Source organism: Apiospora hydei (genome assembly GCF_038363865.1).
Source record: "Apiospora hydei strain CBS 114990 chromosome Unknown utg000007l_segment0_segment0, whole genome shotgun sequence".
In the NCBI taxonomy this organism is placed as follows: domain Eukaryota; kingdom Fungi; phylum Ascomycota; class Sordariomycetes; order Amphisphaeriales; family Apiosporaceae; genus Apiospora; species Apiospora hydei.
In genome coordinates, this window is record NW_027117366.1 from 2,990,924 (window position 1) to 3,011,611 (window position 20,688).

General features: G+C 52.7%; 11 protein-coding genes across 11 annotated transcripts; 8 read left to right on the plus strand and 3 right to left on the minus strand.

Annotated features, from left to right (window-relative positions):
- Nucleotides 1–874: 874 nt before the first annotated feature.
- PG997_010036 (uncharacterized protein) lies at nucleotides 875–2,746 on the plus strand (the record flags this gene model as incomplete). The annotated part of the gene is made up of 1 exon (XM_066814351.1): nucleotides 875–2,746. One exon carries the CDS (start codon nucleotides 875–877, stop codon nucleotides 2,744–2,746), a length of 1,872 nt encoding a protein of 623 aa, XP_066666313.1.
- A 370-nt stretch (nucleotides 2,747–3,116) lies between these two features.
- Nucleotides 3,117–5,308, plus strand: PG997_010037 (uncharacterized protein; the record flags this gene model as incomplete). Its single annotated transcript, XM_066814352.1, has 3 exons — nucleotides 3,117–3,544; nucleotides 3,602–4,062; nucleotides 4,113–5,308. Coding segments are annotated over 3 exons (2,085 nt in total), but the record flags the coding sequence as incomplete, so codon positions are not given.
- A 2,575-nt stretch (nucleotides 5,309–7,883) lies between these two features.
- PG997_010038 (uncharacterized protein) lies at nucleotides 7,884–8,339 on the plus strand (the record flags this gene model as incomplete). The annotated part of the gene is made up of 2 exons (XM_066814353.1): nucleotides 7,884–8,040; nucleotides 8,107–8,339. 2 exons carry the CDS (start codon nucleotides 7,884–7,886, stop codon nucleotides 8,337–8,339), a joined length of 390 nt encoding a protein of 129 aa, XP_066666315.1.
- Nucleotides 8,340–8,915: 576 nt separating this feature from the next.
- Nucleotides 8,916–10,006, minus strand: PG997_010039 (s-adenosyl-l-methionine-dependent methyltransferase; the record flags this gene model as incomplete). The annotated part of the gene is made up of 2 exons (XM_066814354.1): nucleotides 8,916–9,787; nucleotides 9,982–10,006. The coding sequence occupies 2 exons, from the start codon at nucleotides 10,004–10,006 to the stop codon at nucleotides 8,916–8,918; spliced, it is 897 nt and encodes a 298-aa protein (XP_066666316.1).
- Nucleotides 10,007–10,301: 295 nt separating this feature from the next.
- Nucleotides 10,302–11,312, plus strand: PG997_010040 (uncharacterized protein; the record flags this gene model as incomplete). Its single annotated transcript, XM_066814355.1, has 4 exons — nucleotides 10,302–10,473; nucleotides 10,547–10,719; nucleotides 10,758–11,100; nucleotides 11,167–11,312. The coding sequence occupies 4 exons, from the start codon at nucleotides 10,302–10,304 to the stop codon at nucleotides 11,310–11,312; spliced, it is 834 nt and encodes a 277-aa protein (XP_066666317.1).
- A 477-nt stretch (nucleotides 11,313–11,789) lies between these two features.
- Nucleotides 11,790–13,157, plus strand: PG997_010041 (uncharacterized protein; the record flags this gene model as incomplete). Its single annotated transcript, XM_066814356.1, has 1 exon — nucleotides 11,790–13,157. One exon carries the CDS (start codon nucleotides 11,790–11,792, stop codon nucleotides 13,155–13,157), a length of 1,368 nt encoding a protein of 455 aa, XP_066666318.1.
- Nucleotides 13,158–13,182: 25 nt separating this feature from the next.
- Nucleotides 13,183–13,671, plus strand: PG997_010042 (uncharacterized protein; the record flags this gene model as incomplete). The annotated part of the gene is made up of 1 exon (XM_066814357.1): nucleotides 13,183–13,671. The coding sequence occupies one exon, from the start codon at nucleotides 13,183–13,185 to the stop codon at nucleotides 13,669–13,671; it is 489 nt and encodes a 162-aa protein (XP_066666319.1).
- Nucleotides 13,672–14,823: 1,152 nt separating this feature from the next.
- PG997_010043 (uncharacterized protein) lies at nucleotides 14,824–15,267 on the minus strand (the record flags this gene model as incomplete). The annotated part of the gene is made up of 1 exon (XM_066814358.1): nucleotides 14,824–15,267. One exon carries the CDS (start codon nucleotides 15,265–15,267, stop codon nucleotides 14,824–14,826), a length of 444 nt encoding a protein of 147 aa, XP_066666320.1.
- Nucleotides 15,268–17,022: 1,755 nt separating this feature from the next.
- PG997_010044 (alpha-ketoglutarate-dependent taurine dioxygenase) lies at nucleotides 17,023–18,541 on the minus strand (the record flags this gene model as incomplete). The annotated part of the gene is made up of 7 exons (XM_066814359.1): nucleotides 17,023–17,173; nucleotides 17,249–17,433; nucleotides 17,510–17,714; nucleotides 17,790–17,900; nucleotides 17,956–18,116; nucleotides 18,174–18,248; nucleotides 18,308–18,541. 7 exons carry the CDS (start codon nucleotides 18,539–18,541, stop codon nucleotides 17,023–17,025), a joined length of 1,122 nt encoding a protein of 373 aa, XP_066666321.1.
- A 47-nt stretch (nucleotides 18,542–18,588) lies between these two features.
- On the plus strand, nucleotides 18,589–18,897 carry PG997_010045 (uncharacterized protein; the record flags this gene model as incomplete). The annotated part of the gene is made up of 2 exons (XM_066814360.1): nucleotides 18,589–18,780; nucleotides 18,844–18,897. 2 exons carry the CDS (start codon nucleotides 18,589–18,591, stop codon nucleotides 18,895–18,897), a joined length of 246 nt encoding a protein of 81 aa, XP_066666322.1.
- A 181-nt stretch (nucleotides 18,898–19,078) lies between these two features.
- PG997_010046 (O-methyltransferase) lies at nucleotides 19,079–20,365 on the plus strand (the record flags this gene model as incomplete). Its single annotated transcript, XM_066814361.1, has 1 exon — nucleotides 19,079–20,365. The coding sequence occupies one exon, from the start codon at nucleotides 19,079–19,081 to the stop codon at nucleotides 20,363–20,365; it is 1,287 nt and encodes a 428-aa protein (XP_066666323.1).
- Between the last annotated feature and the right edge of the window lie 323 nt (nucleotides 20,366–20,688).

Consider the following 20,688-nt stretch of genomic DNA (forward strand, 5'->3'; position numbering starts at 1 on the left):
GGTTCCATGGAATGTTTGGACATTATCTGCATGGCTTCGACATGCACCCTTCCCACCTCTCAAACACTGGGCTATGGTAGGTATGTTATGTCTTGAACCAAGCTTAAGAAGACACAAGAGATAACATACATCATGCAATATGAACTCATGCTTACTCATATGTGGACCGTAGCTGAAAAGGCCCTGAGACCGACGAAAGAGACTACACAAGAGCCAAATCAACGTTTGGCGTTTGAGGCCGAGGTTCGACAGCCGCGTGCTACCAATGGCGTCGACCCTGTCGATCTGATAAGAAGTTGGGATGGTAAGGCCGGAGAAACCGTAATAGGTTCTTCGAACAGCATTTGCAGTCTGAGCATATCTTCGCGAGCCCCCGGGAGGTTTACCATCCTGGGTCGCGCAGACCAAATGAACAGTGGCTCAAGTGGGAGCGAGGTCAATTCAACCTGTGCATAGTGGCATCAAGGGTGCCTTTTGGGCTGCTGGCACTCTTGGTGGCGCTCAAATGAGGTCAAGTTGAGATAATTAGAAATGCGACTCTGCCAAAACACACATTTTATATGTAGGTAACCCAAGTGAGCCAGCTGGCTGGGGAGGGTTTCCCGCGCGCATCACCCAAATAGGGGCACTGGGCGGTGTTCTGGGTGGAGCGCAAGATCTTCATGATTGGTGGAACGAGACACCCCTGTACCGATGCACACTGCCAAGGTAAACCCCCTTACCTACTACTCCACCAGTGTCGGTAAGAAACCCGTCAGCTGGCAGCCTGTCCCGTCTGGCCTTTTCCACCCATTCGCACAAGCCGATTTCCCGCGCGCCACGACCAACGCCGCCTAGATAACAGCCCAATCCGACTCCGGCGTGAGCCAGCGCGATGACACCTGGCAGGAAGCAAGGGGCCGGGTGCTGGACATGCCGCCTGCGCCGCAAGCGCTGCGACTCGGTCCGCCCCGTGTGCGGGAGCTGCCAGAGCCTGGATATCCCCTGCCACGTGGGTGAGTCGAGACCGGTTTGGATGGACGGGGGCGCTAGGCAACGGCACATGACCGAGACGATCAAGCAGACGATCAAGCAGAATGCGCTGCTGCGGAGGGAGAGGCGTCTCCTAACCCACGAGGACCAAAATATCGTCGTTACGACCACACAGGACTTCGAAAACCCCTCGGGTGCTGCTCAAGCCTCGGCGCCAAGCAATGCCACCAACATGGGCATTCCCATCACATCTGCATCGGGCCGGAGGTATTTCGACAGCACTGTCAGATCCAATCCGTCCCCGTCGGATGTGGGCCGCACCGATAAGTCCGAGTCGCCGTTTTCAGAACCGTCATCTGGTTCCCGCCCTGCCGCCAAGACGAGCGGATGCCCGTCGGGGCTGTGTCGGTCCATCTTTGCTCCGACGTACCTCGAGTCCGTCATGGCCAGTCTGGACTACGTCTGGCCTTTTCTCTTCCCCTTCTATCGGCCGTCGTTCACCGACATGGGCATCATGGGCCGGCAATGGCTACTTAGCCTCCTCCACCAGGACCAGTTCACCTTCCACATGGGCCAAAGCATGTGTGAGTATCTCCTCTCGCTTATTGCCCATAACGACGGTCAGGGGTTGCAATGCCAATGCAAGGCTCTAGTATTGGATCGGCTCGTGGAGAAGACAGACTTGGCCCTTAAGGCAATGCAAGATGCCGTCACCACCGTCTGGCGCCAAGGAACCCATAGTTCCTTGCCGGAAAAGACACGGATCATGGGATCGATCACTCAGCTCCTCGTTGTGGAGGTCACAATCCGGAGGGAAGTCGACTGGGCTGTGCACCTCACCCCGGCTTTGACACTATTTGATGAAGTGTTCAAGACCCACGGTGCTCAGCACTCTGGGACACCGAGTCTAGCTGCGATCCTGAGTGAGCTGGCGCCCGTGTCATGCCCGATGCCAGAGCCGGAACAGGGACTCGTCCTGACCACCGAAGACCAGTCGGCTTTCGTATTCTACTCGGCACTTCTGCTCTTTTATGACATCGTTGCCAGCACTGTCCTCGGCCAAGCACCAGTTCTACAGAAATACCACAGTACCCTCTTGTCCACTCCGAGCGAAGAGAGATTCCCCGTGCAGTTGGAATCCCTTGTGGGCTGCCAGAACTGGGCACTCGTTGCCATCGGGAGGATATCGACACTTTGTGCTTGGAAGCGTGACGCCAAGCAGAGCGGCAAGTTTTCCGTATTTGACTTCGTGAGCCTCGCGAAACCCATCTCGCAAGCTCTCGACAGTGGTCTCGCTAGCTTGGATGCCAGCTCGCCGGATCAACACCCGACAGTCGGCAGCCGGCGGAGGGGCTACTACAGGCGGCACGACCGAGCCGTCGACGGGACACCTCTGGGAATAGTCACTAGAATCTGGGCGCACGCAGCAAAGGTATACCTCTCAGTCACCCTTTCGGGATGGCAGCCAAACAGTGCCGAGATCCAGCACAGCGTGGCTGAGGTCTTGAGCCTGCTGCAGACCATTGAGTCACCCGCCCAGCTGCAAAGTCTTACTTGGCCGATGTGTATAGCAGGTTGCCTCGCACTCCAACATCAAGAACAGGAGTTCCGTACGATTGTCGAGGATCTAGGTGAGTTGGCCGAATTTGGCACCATCCTTAGCGCCTTGCGCACCATGGAAGCCGTCTGGAGAACTAGGGGCAACGTGGATCGAGATGCTTGGGATATCGCGTCGTCCTTGAGCATACTCGGTTCCCCACCACTACTTGTCTAAGGACAGATAAGAGACCTGACCCTGTAGTTTGTCAGCAGTCTACCTCGATGTATAACACCGTGAACAATAATGATGCCTAAGGCAATGATGGTGCCGCTCCTGACGCCCGATTTGACTGGCAGTGAAAGTGCTGTGTTGCACCGCATAACAATGACCGAAGATGATTCGATGGCATGTTTTCCCATTTACACTTATGCACGTACAACTTGATTTTCTACATGCACGCTGACGGGTACATGGACCTTGGGTTCTTTTGTCCGGCGTCTCTGCCTGACATTACCCCTCATTCATCGCCTGATCCCTTCGTCTCGCTTGTTTTCTTTTATCACCAATCTTCGGAATCGACCTGTGAATCTATCGCCAAGGGGAGATGGATCCAGTTTTTGTCATAGGGGTCGTTTCGGCCGCCCTGACTTTCGTCGACACCACAGCGAAGGCTCTGAAGATAGCATGGACCATATACAACTCGGTCGAGGGCTCCACGGAGGAGACGGAGTTGCAATCGAAGTTGTCGCAGTACACGGGCGATGCGACGCAGCGGTTGATCCCAGCGCCTAGTCAGCCCGCATTGACCGACGAAGACAAGGCTCTAGTCCGTCTGGCCCAAGATTGCAACAAACTGTCCAATGCCATGGCGACGGAGCTGAGTAAGCTCAAGCCCAAGCGGCGTAAATCCAAGATCCAAAGCGGGTTCGCAGCTTTGAAAACACTATCATCCAAGTCCAAGATTGAGGACCTGGAAAAGCAATGTTCTCTGTGCCACGATCAGCTTCATCTACAGATTTCATGTTTGGCGAGGTGAGTATACACTTCAAATACCATTCAGATATTCCAGGGACTGACCGGTTGATACAGCCAAAACCTGAAACTCCTCATTGCCAAGTCAGACGAAGATGGGGCCAAATTGACGCAGCTTGACGACTCTATCGGACAGCTGAAACAAGCATTGCAGGGCACGAGGAGTACAGAGGTTCATTCAATAGGCCACCAAGCCTTAGAACAGCTCAGACAAATCCTCACAGTCGGACAGGATGCGTTGGGCGAAGTTGTCCACGACAGAATCCTGCGCGGAGTCAAGTCAGGGTTCGACAACATACATCACCGATATGAGACCATCGACAATCCCTACGGGGATACATTCGAATGGATCTTTGATCTCAACGTACCATCTCCAGAAGCAGCCAAGTTCACCCACTGGCTGTCGTCCGGTGATGGAATCTTTCACATATTTGGCAAGCTGGTGTCAAGAAAGTCCACCCTAATGAAGAGACTGTACAATCACCCACAAACCCGAGTTGAGCTGCAGAAATGGACGCGTAAGTGGCTTCACCTCGTGTCATGTAAGCCTAGCTGACGTGATTGACAGGGGCCAAAGGAGACAAACGCCTCGTCATGGCCAGCTTCTTCTTCTATGCTCTTGGTTCGGATCCACGCCAAACGTCGCTAATTGGACTACTGCGGACATTGCTTTACCATATTTTGTCGGAGAATGCAGCCCTCGCGAAGATCGTTTTCCCAAGCCAATGGACCAGAGCCCTCTCACAGTCGAGGGTAAACTCGACATACGAGATCCTCGATGATGATATCAAGGCAGCCTATGAACTCCTGGCAAATCAAAGCTCTGGTGATATCACTAGCGACTACTGTTTCTGCTTCTTCATCGATGGACTGGATGAATATCAGGTCACGACATCAGTTGACCGACGTCAGCTAGTCCGCCACCTCACGAGCTTGTCTGACAGTGCCTCCTGCAACTTCAAGATTTGCGTCTCGAGTCGCATTGAAAATCCGTTCATGGACATGTTCTCCGACAACAGCAGGTTCTATCTCCATCTGCTCACCAAAACTGACATGAAGGAATACGTCGAGGGAAATCTAGATTCCGCCGGATCCACCACAGAGTGTCAACGTCTAGCTTCGGCGATCACTCAGAAGGCAGAGTGTGTTTTCTTATGGGTTGTTTTGGTTACTCAGGAAATTCGCAAACTGTCCGATGACGGAGCCCGGTTTTCCAGGTTGCTCAACGAGATTGAGTCGCTTCCAAGTCATATGACTGAGCTGTTCCAGAGGACACTCGGGACCCTGACGCCGAATGATCGAGTGCAGTTCAACCATCTGGTTCTTATACTGTGTTTCCTCGAGTGCCTGCCTATTGTGGATGGAGAAAACCTCTGGATTGACCTTCACGACTTTTACTTTCTGGAAGATTACGAGAGTTACAAAACCTTCGCCGAAGACGACCAATCTCCAGAATGGCAAACTGGGTATACGCAAGAAAAGCAAACACGTGCTAGAAAGCAACTTCGAGCAATCAGCAAGGGTTTGGTCGACACAAGAGGCAAAAAACCCAATGATCCGTATCCCGATATCCACCTAAGCTTCATTCATCGCTCCGTGAGAGACTATCTCAAGCAGGAAGATGTATGGATAGCACTGCAAGATATGCAGTTCAGTGAGCTAGAAGCACTATCACAGCTTAAGCTGGCTAGCTTGAAACAACACTGGCGTGACGCAGTTCAAGATGCGATGCCCAAGAATGCTCATGAGCCAAGTGCAGGAAAGTGGTATCTCCCAGATCACTCAATTATGGTCGCATGCTTGCTCAAACATCGACACGAAGCAGGGCTTGATGTTCAACCCTATGGTTTCCTCCGCAGTTTGGACTCAATTCCGGGATTATCTGTCATCACTAGTATCGACCAAGAAGTTTCTGGCGAATATGCCTCTCATACCTTTCACGTCGATTTAGAGGACGAGGAGAGGGAAGAAATCCCGGTTTGCCACATAACCCCGGTACGATATAGAGAGATCTCATCGACACCCCACGATACACTACTTTTGAGGAAAATCGAAAGGCAAGCACAAGTGAGTGTTTATGTTCTAAGCATTTCGCCTATCGTATCGCCCTTATTGTCCGAACTCTGTTTAGGGCGTTTAGAGTACCCTCTTTGGAGGGTCCATGACAGCTTTGGCGCGCCAATAGAAACAAATAAGCTTATCGCACTTGTGTACTGTGCCATAGCACGGACTTTGGGTTTTGTTTGCGGAGAGCAGCTCCCATTCACGAAACCTGAGAACGAAAGGCTCGAGGAATCGGAACAGTTGTCATCCGCAGGTGCCAGTGCTTTACGACATCTATTCGAACACGGTATCGTATCCACGTCTCTCCACACGCGAATAGGATTTGGTTCGGCATATGACTGCATAAGTATCGCCGCTGCCGATCAACCATTGTCAATATGGCAACACTTCTTATGTTGGTGGATTACTGGGGCAGCAGCCTGTGGCGACTTCCATGAGCTGCAAGGAGTTAGTCAAGGCTGTAGGGGGTCCTCTTGCAAGTACGAAGAGTGTTCTTTAGGCAACTCGCGAGCTTCGCGTCTCAGAGTGAGTTCTGTGCTGAAAGCTTTCATATATGGCGGTGCGGATCTCCGGCAATTTGTGAAAGTTAAATGGCTCGATGATACCAGGTGTGAAGACAGGGGTCGGTTTCATACCTATGGTGTGGAAATCGTCACGAATGATGGAAACTCCCTGGAGTTTAACATCGAAACGACGATGTGGATCCCAGGAAGGAAATTCGATGAAGCCAGATATGAGTACCCATCTATTAACCCAGATGCATGGTGGTCTTACCTTTATGACCATTCGCCCACAGGTCAGAGGGCTGGCGCCAAACCCAAAGAAGATGAGGACCCATCTGAGCTCTTCAAATTCCCGGAAACGCATATGTCGATAAGAGACTGGATAGCAAGCTGTCACCAACCGGATAAGGAGGACCTACTGAGACTGATAGATGAGAGGTTGCAAGATTCTGCAGAGGCTAGGACATGACTCAGAGATAATGGGGGAGTTGTAGGGCTTCTGTTAAACTATCACTTTGAGCCTTCACCCAGACATCATATTATATAGGGAAAAAAGTGTGCATGTGCATTTGGATATATCTGATAAAGAATACGTGGATGACGTTTTAGTTGCTACTGTTCCCATGATGAAGGGGGGCTGGAGTATCCGGGGTATGGAGGTTTGACTGAGTACGTTGCACATCCCATGCAATGGGCGCCCCAGCCAGCTGGTATTAACCAACTCCTGGCAGAACATGTACAGCAGTTACAGGAAACACACCAATCGAGCCCCTTCAGTTTAATGACTGCGATGAACATAGAAGGGGTATGTTAAAGGTTTGAATCTTATGTCGAGACATATCCTCGTATTCATGAGTGTGTAAAAAGAGAATCCCGGGCGTCTATTTAGTTTAAGCGACCATGAATTACTAATCCAGTGCCCGCAGAGCCTGTTGACCCCATTCTGTGGGCCACCGCCCTTGTCCCTGTCGGAAAATCCGTTGTCGCAGCCTGAAAGTCTCGATGCGGCGCAGTTTACCCCTCACCTCATACACCTCTCCGCCAATTGCCGCGAGTCACAGTCGCCATCACTAGTTTCATGGGCATCATACTATACCGACAGTTCACGTTCCCATGGCTTCGTTTAATCCCTTCGTACATGTCTTCGTAGACGAGGAATTAGTTCGTATTCCCACGGGCGCCTCGATTGTTGAGCCAGAATCCGTAGTGGGGGAGTCTGGAAGATCCTATCATGGCTACAAAGAGGGCAGGTACTTGCTGCCCAACGATGCGGTACAAGACGCCAAAGCTCTTCATGGTAACCAAATTGGAAACTGATTATATACTTTATGTAGGCGGAGCAGGACCGGCTGGACTTCCAGCACGCCATGGTCACCCTCTTACTGGACGGGAAGTTGGTACTGGCTCCACTGACTCAAGTTCCCCGACGCGTGATAGACGTCGCGACAGGGACGGGTATATGGGCCTTGGAATTCGGTATAATATCCACAAGACCCTAGCTAGGCTTATAACCTCGTTGATTTCTTTATCCCGCTAACTTTCTTAGCTCGCTCGAACCCGACCTCCCAGGTCATAGGTACAGATCTCAGCAAGATCCAGCCGAACCCCGACGTCCCCAACTGCCTCTTCGAGAAGGTGGACTGTGAGGATCCCTGGCTGTACACGGACAAGTTCGACTACATCCACATGCGATTCCTCACCACCGGAATACAGGACCCCCGAAGCTCATCCGCGAGGCGTATAAGAACCTCGAGCCCGGAGGCTGGCTGGAGATGCAGGACTGCCACATGCAGTACGTCAGCGACGACCCAGACTCGCAAGGATCAGCACTCGAACGGTTCTCAGACCATATCGCCCGCGGAGCTGCGACACGCGGGTATGACTTGCGCAAGGCGCAATACTATAAGCAGTGGCTTATAGACGCAGGCTGTATGTCTCACAAACTGGAACTTTGATATCTTGTCTCTACAGAGCGATGCTAACTCGTGTAACTAGTTACGGAGGTCCAAGAGATCTTCTACAAGATCCCCTGCAGCCAATGGCCAACGGAGCCGAAAGATCACCGCATCGGGGAGTACCAGCAGCGCAACGGCCTCGACGGCTTGCGTGGCAGCAGCTACTTGATGCTGCGAAACGCCGGGCTATCTCCTGACGAAGTGGAGGCCTTGATTTCGGATGCAAAGCACGAGCTGAGAGCACAGACTGTGAAAGCTTACTCACCTTTGTAAGTAGCATCCCACCCACACACGTGATGGAGCCATTGCTGATCCCCTTTTTCCGTCGTTGTAAAGCTACGTGGTCTTTGGTAAGAAACCGCTCTAGACTGATTGCTGTGATTTGTGTAGCCAGAGGGTAGCGGTACGGAGGTCAAGAATAATCGATTCAGAGTTTCGGTTATTGCGAACATGCATTTTATTGTAGTCGAGAACACGCTGTCGCACCTCCCGGGTTTAGCCCCCCTATGCCCCCGAAGGAATGGAGGACGATATGCTACTTAGGGAGGGGCTCATCAGTGAGCTAGTTACGTCTGTGCAGAATCCAGGGTCCAAATCACAGGTGGACCTAAAGGCTAAAGCCAACCTACCTTGTCGGACGTCAGGCAGTCAGGGTTTAAGGCAGCGCTAGACATACCTACCTGTAAGAAGGGGCAAAGAAGTAGACGAATCAGACCACATGCAGTAAAAATGAGTCAATATCTTAATAACTCTACGTGTCCGAATCAATCAGTCGCCGGTTGGTTAAGGCTAGGGGCTATCTCCTGGCGTCCTGAATGCCATAATTCTCGTGCTTCATTCCGCCTTTTCCTATCCTTGCTTTCTCATGATTGTGACATCAGCAACCATGCGGATCTTGTGCACACCATCCTCCACTTTGTGCCAAGCGTCCTGGCCCAGCTCCTCGACAATCGAGTCGACGGCCTCGTCCCATCGGTCTTCGTCCCGCTGCTGCCAGCCACCGGCTGGCTTGGCCAAGAAGCTCCAGGCGATGGTAGCCCATCGCTTCAGGTCGGGTCCGAGGTTCAGCCACTCGGCCTTCTCTACGAACTCCAACTCGTCCGGGCTCCAACCCCCAGCTTCGGCGTCCTTTGCGACCTCGTTCTTCTTGTACCAGGTCATGCTGAGGAACGGCGCCATCGGCTCGTCCGCGCCCCGTATCTTGTAGTGTGCGTTCTCGAGAGCCGCGTGCCACGGCATATCCTTCCACACGGCAATGACGCCAGTTCGGCCGGGCTTCAGGGTCCGGCGTACATGAGACGCGGCCGCGACGTCGTCGGCTAGGCCGGCAAACACGAAGGTCGCGACCGAGAGGTCAAAGGTGTTGTCCGGAAACGTGAGGGCGCAGGCGTCCATGGTTTCGATTTTGACCGGCCAGGTAGGGTTCTTAGCTAGAGTGGCTTTGAGCTCGGCTAGGTACATCTCGTTGATGTCGGTGGCGTGGATCTGGACACCAGCAGGCGGCTCGGCCGCCATGACGGCCATGGTGACGGCGCCGTAGCCGCATCCGTTGTCATGGATTACGGATGACGATGGCATGCGCGATAACCCCAGTTCCTTGAGGAGCGTCAGGGCGATCTTGTCGCTGACATCGCCTTGGAGCTCTTTGAGGAGTGCGCCATCGAACTCAATAGCTTGGGGGTGAAGGAGCTGGCCATGGTAGCGAGATTCAGTGTAGAGACCTAGACTGGGAAGAAGCTGTCGATGATTGATATTCTGATGACGAGCAGGTTGGCTCAACGGGAATAGACTTGATCCTAGCTCAAGCCCAAAAAAGCTTGATCATTAATCTAGAGAGTGAAATAGTGAAGTGGGATGGCAGGATGGGTAAGGCTCCAGGCCGGGTCCCGAATTAAAAGACCGGAAATTGAAATACGAGCAAGTGTTACACCGGAGTCCATCAGTGGTGCCTCCCTGGCTGCCTTGAGTGAGGCACTGCGCCGAAACAAGTTTACTATGTTGCCTAGGTAAGTATCATGTACATTAATGTAGGTGGTACTTACTTACCCGGACAGTGCAGGTGCAGGGAAGGGACGTGAGGGGTACCTAGCACTGGGCTGCTGCATTTAAGTGATACCTATTGATGCCCAGTGCGTGTGATAGATCGCAAAGTTGGAAGTTCAAGCAGTTGGTTATCTGCCACTAATCATACCGGCCAATGCACCAAAGACACACTGATGCAATTGCGCTCTCATCATGGCGGAGGACAAAAACAACACGCACTACTTTCTGGATCTCAGCGCAGACGAAGATGAACGATTGAAACTCGGCCAACTAGTCATACTCGACCACATGGAAAAGGCTGTGTGGGCGCCCCTCGACTTATCCGTCCCCGGCCTGAGGATACTGGATTCCGCCACCGCCAGTGGTAGGCTAGATCTGCCCCTTAGTTGGTTATGTACCCAACGAACGTCAGATGGAGATTGACCATTATTTCGCAGGGGTATGGCTCCAGGATCTTAAGGCGAGCCTGCCAGCTTCATCGAATCATACTTACATTGGGACGGACATCACGCCCATCTATTTCGTCAAAACCGCGTCGCCGGATCTGACGCTTCAGGTCCAGTCCATGAAGCAACCCTGGCCGACCGAATGGCAAGGCACATTTGATCTCGTACACCAACGCATGGCCCTGCCAGCCGCAGGGCGCAGCGAGGCGAAGGGCGCAGCGAGGCGAAGGGGACCATTGCCAACATGATGCATCTTCTCAAGCCTGGAGGGTGGATGCAACTGGTCGAATCGGATCACTCGGTCGTCCAAGGACCAGCGCTGCAATCCATGTTCGAGTTGCTATGCGACAAGTTCAAAGTGATGGACACTGGTCCAGACTATGCCCCGCAGCTGGAGGACTGGTTCAAAGAGCTGGGCATGGTCAACATCGGTTGTCGCATATTCGATGTCCCGCTGGGAGCCAACAACCCCAACGAGGAGATGAAGGCGAAGAGCACGAGGTGCTTCTTCCTAGCCACCAACGGGATGGCCCAAGCTGCGCAATGTAAGGGAGACGAGCGGGTGCTCGCACACCAATTGGTGAGGTTGCTAACCAATAACATGTGTACAGCCGTTCCCACTTCGTTCGCACCCCATGATTTGGGCCAACTGGCCTCCAGGGTGGAAGAGGAGCTGGCCACGCAAGGGGGGTGCACAGGCTGCACTGCGTTTGGGGCCAGCGGCCGGTCTAGGTACAACTGGAGCAGCGCTGGGTAATACGTCTCGGAGCTGACTGCTCTTGTTCTCCCATATTTTGTCAATTAAAATACATTATGTAGTTCTCAAGCTAAATATGATGTTTCGTCGCTTCCGGACAAACAACAAACATTAATATAGAATTGACATGTCAAGATGTTCAATTTCAATTATCTGTATTTTGATGTATCTATTATCAGTCGAATGACAAGACTATCATGATAGCAGTCAGAAGGGCTTGAAGCGCTCGGGGTAATTTTCTCCAGCCAAGAACGTTGGAACGTACGACTCCCGTGGATTGGACCGAGACCATCACTGTTTTGACTGTCCCCGGTCACTAAGACTAGCTAAGAAGCAACTGTTCTCGGCAGCCGTGAAGCAACCGACGCCTTGAAGGAGCGCAAGGAGATAAGATAAAATAATAAACGGTCGCTGCCAAGCTCTTCACCGGTACGCCGCCACCCCTGTCCACACGTCATTAGTCAATCAATGTACACCATGCATGAGTACCAGAATACACTGATCCAGGAGATAGCTCTTGGGCTGAACATCATACCGCAACAACTCGACCTTTCTATCAGTTTTGCTTGCAATGGCGGCGACTCTCTTTCGGCCATTTCTGTCGCTTCATCATGTCGCGCCAAGCAACTCCCCTTGACGGTAGCCATGCTGATGGGATCTGACTCGGTGGATTGTGTCATCCGCGAACTGGACAAGGCAGTTGAAGGCATTCTTCTCTGCAGCAGAGCTCCATCCAATCCCCATCATGAACCAACGGGTTTTACTGGCAGCCACCAGCTCGTTTGGGCCCCTGCGACAACTACCCATGACAATGACCGCGTTTCGCCTGCAACCGATATGCAAATATCACTTATGCATGGTAGCATGGCCCAGCCGGGGCGTAATATCATACGGTATTGTGAGACATACAGAACCGGCGATATACCACAAGTCAAACGCGCCTGGTTAGCCCTCGCTACTACCGAGCCCATCTTTCGCACTGTGCTTGAGGGGCATGAGCATGCCTATCTTGTGGCCGAGGCCGAGCATCCGCCATTCATGTGGGAAGAGAAGACAGTGTACCAGCGGGATAGTTTCGAATACGCCTTGTCACGTCACAGCCCCGACACCAAGTTGACTGGTAACGCGTTCCAGGTGGTACACCTACGCATGGGCGACAGGGCAACCGAGAGCAAGGTGATCTGGAGCACCCATCATGCCCTGATGGATGGTTACTCTTCGGTGTTGCTGCTCAACAAGCACAGAGCCATCCTTTCTGGCGGAGCACCCAGCCCGAGCCGCTCGTTTGTTTCCCTCCTCGGGAAGGTGGCGGCCTTCCGTCAAGGCCAGAAGCTTGCGTCCTATCGTTTCTGGGAGAAGCAGGAGAGGGCACTGCACGCGGCCAAGGGCGAGCTGCTTCTGCCGCGTCTGATGTCTCCGGTCACCTCCTTGTACGCCAGGGAAGATATCGTGCTGGACATCACCGGGGCTGAGTTACTCAACCGCGCCAGGGCCGCGCGTGTGACTGTAGCGACACTTTTCTATACCGCCTGGGCTCTTGTGCTTAGCCGATACGTCGACTCAGATTGCGTCCTTTTCGGCGTCGTCTTGTCCGGTCGTACTATACCTATCGTGGGTGCCCAAGAAGTGGTTGAGCCCCTGATCAACAGCGTACCCTTTCTAATCACGCTACAGCCGTCTGCTAATAGCGTGGACTTCCTCCAATCTGTGTTCAAGCAGTCCATAGACCTCGAAACGTTTCAATGGGAGGTGCCGGATCGCTACAAAATGCGAAGGTTTCCTTCCATGATAGATATCCACTTCGAGGCTCCCACATCTGGGACGACGGGACTGCCGGGCCTATGAGAGCGTAGGACTGTTTCTGGAGCCAATGCCCGTGCGGATTCGGTACACGCCACCGCCCTCTTCTCCATCGTCCAGGCTCAGCGCGCTGCCATCACTCTCCTCGGAGCTGCCGAAGCGTACCGGAGAGAGCGCCATGAGCTTTCCCAGGGTCATACGAGAGGCCAGCCAGCGCGCCTTGGGGCACGCAATTCCCTGGCATAAAATTCTGGAGGCGGCACTGTCTACGACAACCCTTCCGGACTGGCCTCTCTTCGACGTCATGGTCGAGTTCTCGGCCGCCAACGACGAATGTCTGCGGATGAGGCTGGAGTACAGTGACGAGTGTTTTGATGTTAGATCTATAAAGCATGTCGCCAAATTGATCGCTACGGCTTTGGACCTCATTGTGGACGACAGGTCATTTGAAGAGACCCGGGAGTCGCTCGGCCATGCCGTGGAAGAAGCGGCAACTGAGGATTATAACACATCTTTGGAGGCAGAGGGTCTATTTGGGAGAAACTTTAGAGACATCTAGTCATGGCTAGCGGGAATTTCACAACAGTACATCTATTGTAGTCAACTTATACATACTAGACTGATGCCGCTTTGACCGTTGCAGGTCCAGGTAGGTGAGGCCATTCTCCAGTCCAACCGAGCTAACCCAGCTTTTTGTGTGGGTGAATCTCAATAGTCGTTCAATAGTATCGCGGCAGCATCGACATCCACTGACGAATGAAAAGTGAAGACGCTAGATTGTATATTATATATGTATAGCCTAAGTTTGGTCAGTGGGCCGGCCGGTTTGTATGTTTACAACTACATTGAGCAACATAACAAATTCTCATTCCGCCCATGTTACTTCTCACGGCGAGCATCAATACGCGTTGGGACAAGGCCTCAACTATGGCAGGTGCTTCTGTTGGCGAAGACAGCAAAGATAAGGAGGGAAAGAAAGAGGTAGTCTACAGTATTGCATTCAGTCTTCTCTTAGGGGCTCTTCCTGGTGGCTGTCGTGCCAGTCAGCCGGTGGGCGGCTGGCGGTCAGGTGTAAGGCCTTAAGCAACGTGTATGGCCGTCACATTACTGAGCATGACGAGGGTCATCTACTAGAAATAGGACCGAGATTCGTGTGTCTCCGCTGATATCAGTACTATCGAACAATTCGTAAGGCTGTGTAGTGAGCACGGGAGCGACAGCCACTGTTCCGGGATGGATCCTCTCGCAGACCTGATTGTAAATGCCTAGCCTGCATAGCGCGAATAACTCGGCTTATACATGAATCACTTCCAGCTCAGGCGGTCTTGGGCAAGAACTAGGGCGACCGGACCCAATGAAAGGCGGGATGGTCGAGGCGAAGGGAAAGCATCCACCCGACAAAGCCGGCACCCCTGTAGAGCACGCTAGGCGACGCGTCCGTCGCGACGTTCAGCTCGCCCAGCCTTCCATCTTTGAGCCGTGGCGCGTCCGTTCGAATTTGCACTCCAAACGTAACGGTATTTATTAGCACGGTGTGCAATCCCAGGTGTTACATGGTACCAGTCATCGAAGAAAATGCGGTTTAATTCCATAATGAATGATCGTGAAGGCGACTAGTAAGACCCGACCTCAGCTGGCTACCATATACCCCTTTCTTGTCCCACTCCGCTCCCTAGCTCATCTCGTCTTAACCCATATAACTGACATATCCCTACGACCTCTGGTTTCTGATTGTTACTTCCATTGTGACCTGCGGTTGTCCAACTGATGCCTCTTCTTGTGGTGCTTCCGCTTCCACAGGCTTTGTATGGCCATCCATTTCGGGATACATTCCATGTCCTTCCAACTCAGGCATGAACGCATTGGCGTTTGATTCAAGCTCAGCTCGTGGTGCGCTGTTGTTTGGTAACTCGGGCTTGCCTTGGTACGTATCAACCCGTTGGTTGTTTACCGCTCCAATGACCTGTCGACGTCTGCGTCGAATCTGAAATAGGACCAGTGCTGCTAAGAGTCCGACGAAAACAAAAGCCCCGATAGCGATAGCCACTTTCTGGCCCTTTGAAAGGGCAGTCGTTGCGGCAGTTTCAGTGGGAGATGACCCAGGCGAGCTTAAAGTGGCATTACCAGATACCGAGCTAGTCGTTTTTGCGGGCATATTGAGTGGAACAGCATTGATCGTATAGGCATAGGCTTTTTCCGGTGGTACTGTTGACAGGACGATCGCACTCCCTTCAACTCCAACGGTCGTTTCCCCTCCTAGTCCATCTACAGTCCGTAGAAGATAGCTTGATGGGGCCGTCACACGGCTGAGACATACTCGCTTAGTAACGTATATCTCGCCATAACGGATAGGAGTTGTGAGGCATTCGTATTGGCCATTAGGGCAGCACCAATTTTGGGAAACCAAGTCGACCCCATCATGCTGGATAGTAGTTTCACAGGCATGGCGCCAGCCTAATGGGCATGCTGTGCCTTGGTATGCTGCATCCAAGCGAGTATCTATCACAGTCACTTCAGGTCAGCGGTGATCGGTATGTTGGGACCTCATAGGCCTTACTTATTGCATAATTTCCAGTCGGGTAACATTCGGTGGCATCAGAAAACACATAAGTAGTGCTGCGCTCTCCCGATTGTACCAGAAGCTGGTATAGTGGCCTGCAACTGGACTGAGTGCAGTAGACCAGCGGTAAGCACCCGGACGATTCGCCAAATGGGGTGTTCTGCGGTGGGAGCCAGACGGTGGTAACGTATGTGGTGAAAACGGCGTCCGTTAGTGGATATACGGTGCCAGACATTGTCATATTTGTCCACACGAAGACAAATGATCTCCGCGGAACAAGAAAATTGGCGATATGTTAGATAGGGAGATTCAAGGCTTTTACAACAACAGAACAAGTCTGAGAAGGGTTTTCTATCAGACGAGCCAGAAGCCTCCATTATCAACTAAGGGAGACAGACCACAGAGGAAACCTGAAGTAATGATGACAAGAGCACTCCCAAGAAGCGGGGTAATACAAATAACCGTGGTGGTCTGCCGTTGACTGCATGCGCTGATACGAGTGCGCTTCATATATTCTCGCCCAACTCTATCGGCCGGTTGGGGTAGGTAGTAATATAGGACAAGGTGGATAATGGTCGCAATGTCCCTACCCAGATAGTAGCTCTAACGAACGGGGGGGTGTGACCCATGAATGAACACACACAGGATGCCAATGCTGATTGGATTTGAGCGATGCATGCACAGAAACCCAAACCGGAACATTTCGAGGTGTATCATCTGGAAGGATCGGAATGTTGTGCCATCGACAGGGACTGCACCAATGCTAGGCGTTTTGCCCGACGTGCCTCTACATCATGCATAACACTCAATGAGTAAATAGGTAGAGCTTGGACGTGCCCCGAGTCCTTGCTTTCGTATTGAACGATTTCAAAATTTGTGTTTCTGCACCTTGCGACACACTTCGATTCGACATTTCTTTTCTCTTCCGTATCAGCAGTCGCTTATAGAAAATGCAGTATATACTTTGTAATTTAGTAGTAATCGACACGATTAAACCAAAGTACATAAATCCAGGCCAGGACTGACATCTCAACATTCATGTATACAAGATAGATATGGGAGATACATCTAGCACAGCCGTTCGCCCTCCTTCTCGTTCAACTACTTTAGTATAAGTATTGGGTTTGGTCCGAAAAAGGGCGTCAAAGTTCGATTCGAAACAAGATGGGCCCAAATTGCATCCAACCACCTTACATAATTCCACTTGAGCTACATTAGATCAGACGGCGCCATAGCTTAATTGAAGGTCATTGCCTTCACATTTTGAACAATGGAGACAGTTTTAGATTTGATAGAGTTTGAAAAATGCTTCTTAAGACTCGTTACTACACAGACCAAGACCCAGAGCACCTAATACTCCTTGGGCCCGGCAAGGCCTAGAGCCCGACGCCTGCTGGTGGCCTTGGGGTCGTAAAACGGCTTCTCCGCAAGACTGGAGACTCGGGTGCCGTGTCGTTTGCCCTTTCCTTCGTAATCCCACGCGGCACTGTGCATGGTGACACTGCCATGGCGTCAGCTCACAAATCAATTCAAAAATCATGCGCGCTCTCTCTCTTCCATGGAATGATGCACTTACCGGTTGTCCCAAATGGCCGAAGTGCCCGGCGTCCACGTGAAGCGGCACTGGATGTCGACATTGCCCTCGTAGACGCTGAAGAGGTAGTTCAGGATGGCGTCGCTCTCGCCCTGGTCCAGCCCGACGATGCGCAGCGTCATGGCGCGGTTGACGTACAGCGACTTCCAACCCGTCACGGGGTGCGTCTGATAAAGGGGTAAAGCCGTACGTGTCAGTAGTTGTCCTCAAACAGCGCAGATCAGATTGCGGTCCGGGACGTACTCTGACCATGGGGTGCGTTCGCTCGACGAGCTTGGGCCCGGTCGCGGGGTCCTCGCGGTCGAGGAACTTGTAGGCGGAGCGGTACACGCACTCGCGGCCGTCGATCATCTCGCGGAACGCGGGCGACAGCTTGTCGTACGCGGCGTAGCCGCTGGCCCAGAGGGTGTCGCCGCCCACCTCGGGGACGGCATCGTTGTGCAGATGTCTGACGCAACAGAGAGTCAGTGGATCAGCTTTTCGCGGTGAGCAGGAAAAAAACTTCAACTACTTGGAAACTCACGTGTATCCCGGGGGTTGGTGTTCGTAGGCCATATCAGTGTGCCAGCGCTGGGTGCCGAAGGGGTTGCGGAAGTAGTAGTCGAACATAGGCATCGTTGCTGTGAAAGCCGGCCTGGACCATGATCAGCATGCGATGGTACGATTTCAGCGTTGGGGGATATGCTTACCAAACGACAGTCGCACCCGGAAGTCCAGGGACGTATGCATCTTGAGGGTTCACTTCGACTTCTCCGAAGTAGGCACCCAGTTCCAGCTGCTTCTGGGGGCTGAGGTCTTGGTCCCGGAGGAATACCACACCTCGCTCCGCAATAAGGAGGCAGAGCTCATCCTAATTTCATTAGCAGCTATCTTTCGAGTTTATCAAAGCTAGAGCAGTCAAACATACCCTTTGCTGGTTGGTAAGGTCCTTCAACTGCAGACCCTTGATTTCTGTGCCGATGTGGACTGTCACATCTCTCACCTTCGCACGTGTCAGCCGCTCTTGTCTCATAATGAACATGGAATTCTTATACTGCTCACCTCCTTGGCTGCTGAGAACAGGGCCTTCTTCTCCGGGTCAGCACGGGAAGCAGGGTCGGTGTAGTCACGGTCCTCACCACGGAGCTTGTAGACATCCTGCAGGTAGAGGACCTTCTTGGGGTGCTCAGGATAAGCTCCAGTAAGATCGATGCCAGCCTTCTCGAGCCTTTGCCTGGACAGCTCGGGCAATACCGGGGCGGCTGGCTTCTCAGGGGCAATAGTAGATGGAGACATGATGATAGTTGATAGATGATGTTGGCTCAGAATCAAGCAGTTTCGCTATGCTGGCAACAGGATCTGAAGCCTTTTATCACAGCGATGCAGTAACCGCTATTGGCTCTGCCGCAGCTAGAGACTGGGGTATCATCCAGGATGGATCAGGCCTTCACGTTTCTGCGAGGGCCCCACCCGAAGATCTAAAGGCCCCGCCGGGCCTCGAGGATCTGCCTAGTTTCGCTAGGAACGTGGTCGCGGTATACAGCTTTGATAGGCTCTAATTTGGGGCATATCGGGACCCTATTTACGTCAGGGTCTAGCGGCGCATAGACGAACCCGAGTGGGATGTTCATGGTTTACACGATGTCGGCTAGACCCGAGCATCCAAAAGTGCTGTGCTTCAAAGTCAAATGTCAAGACATAAGAAGACCATGGGCCAATTTGTTACATTTTGAGGGTAAAAGGTAAGTATAGTCTCAATTGCACTTTCTTGTTTGATGCTGCGAATCGTTGTTGGGTTCGGGCTAAAAACATCAACAACATTCACACGTCGACATGGCCACCACCAAAACTCTTGAGGAACTTGCCGCGTCCATTTCCAAACACGCAACCATAGCCGGAGACTACCTGCGCCAACATAACATCCCAACGCCTTCGCTCACAGATGGCTCAGCTCTCGACACCAACGCCCTCCCAGCACATATTCAAGCTGCATGCCTTTCGCTGCAAGATGCCTCACTGGAGCTACACGAGTTAGTCCAAGGCCCGCGAGCCATTCTCATGAACTTCTCCACCAACGCCAAAGCCGACGCGGCAACAGTCTTCCAGTTCGGACTTCCGCAGAAGATACCGTTGGACGATGCCGAGGGCATCACCTACGCCGAGCTGGCGCAGCAGACGGGCCTCGCGCAGTCCGCCCTGGAGACGATCCTGCGCGCCGCGATCGTGTACCGCGTCTTCCGCGAGCCGATCCAGGGCCGCATTGCGCACTCCGCGGCCAGCCGACTGTGGGCGACGGACCCGGTCATCCACGATCTAATGGGCCTCAAGATTCTAGACAATGGCATTCACGTCGGTGTTATTTCACAGGCGCTGCAACGCCACCCAAAGGCTGACGAGCCGACGGACTCGGCGGCAGCCGTCTTACATGCTGCGCTTGAGGGGAAACAGCCGCATGAGCAGAGATCGACGTGGTTTGAAATTCTTGAACGCGAGTCCGCGAGGTCCGGACGCGCGCGGACGGCCATGAATATGATGGATAAGCGAGATGGCGTGTCCCTGAGGCACTTAGTGAACGGGTACGACTGGGCCTCGTTGCCCAAAGACAGTCTGGTGGTCGATCTGGGCGGCGGTCATGGTGATGCGGTGGTGGCGGTCGCGAGCAAGTTCCCGCATCTGAAGTTCATGGTGCAAGATCTCCCGCAGACAATTGCCACGGCGCCGAAAATCACCCATCTCCCCGTCGAGTTTCTAGCGCACTCATTCCTGGACCCTCAGCCTATCAAGGGCGCCAAGGTGTACTTCTTCCGCTGGGTCTTCCACAACTGGCCGGACAAGTACTGCGTCCGCATCCTACAGACGCTGATTCCGGCCCTGGAGAAAGGCTCAAGGGTTTTGCTGATGGATAGTGTGATGCCCTCTGTGGGAGGGGTGCCCTTGGCTCGGGAGAGGGAGAAGCGGTATATGGATTTGGTCATGCTGGCCAATTTCAATGCTAGAGATCGGCCAGCCGAGGCTTACGAAAGTATTTTCGCCAAGGCGGATAACCGTTTTCAGTTCTTGGGCATCAAGAGCATAGAGGGTAGCGAGTTGTGCTTAATTGAGGCTGAATGGACGGGCTAATGAGGAAGCCGTGTCGGACTCCCCGATGGTTGAGAACGTATAGTACGATCTATTGACTCCATGATCTCACTTGCACATAAGTATAACATGGTAAAACCTATAAAAGCAACATCTGTGTATCATATCATCAAGCCTCTAATCCTACCATCACAGATTGTCCTGGGAAGCCTATAAGCCCTTATACGTCATTCCTGCTGTACTGCGACTGTGGATACCGTACGATGAGACCCGCCTTGGCGCTGGGTGAGCACGTGGTCACCGCAGTGGACATGACTCCCTGGAAAATTGCAGACTGTAGAGACAGACCCTAACACTGGCTCTGA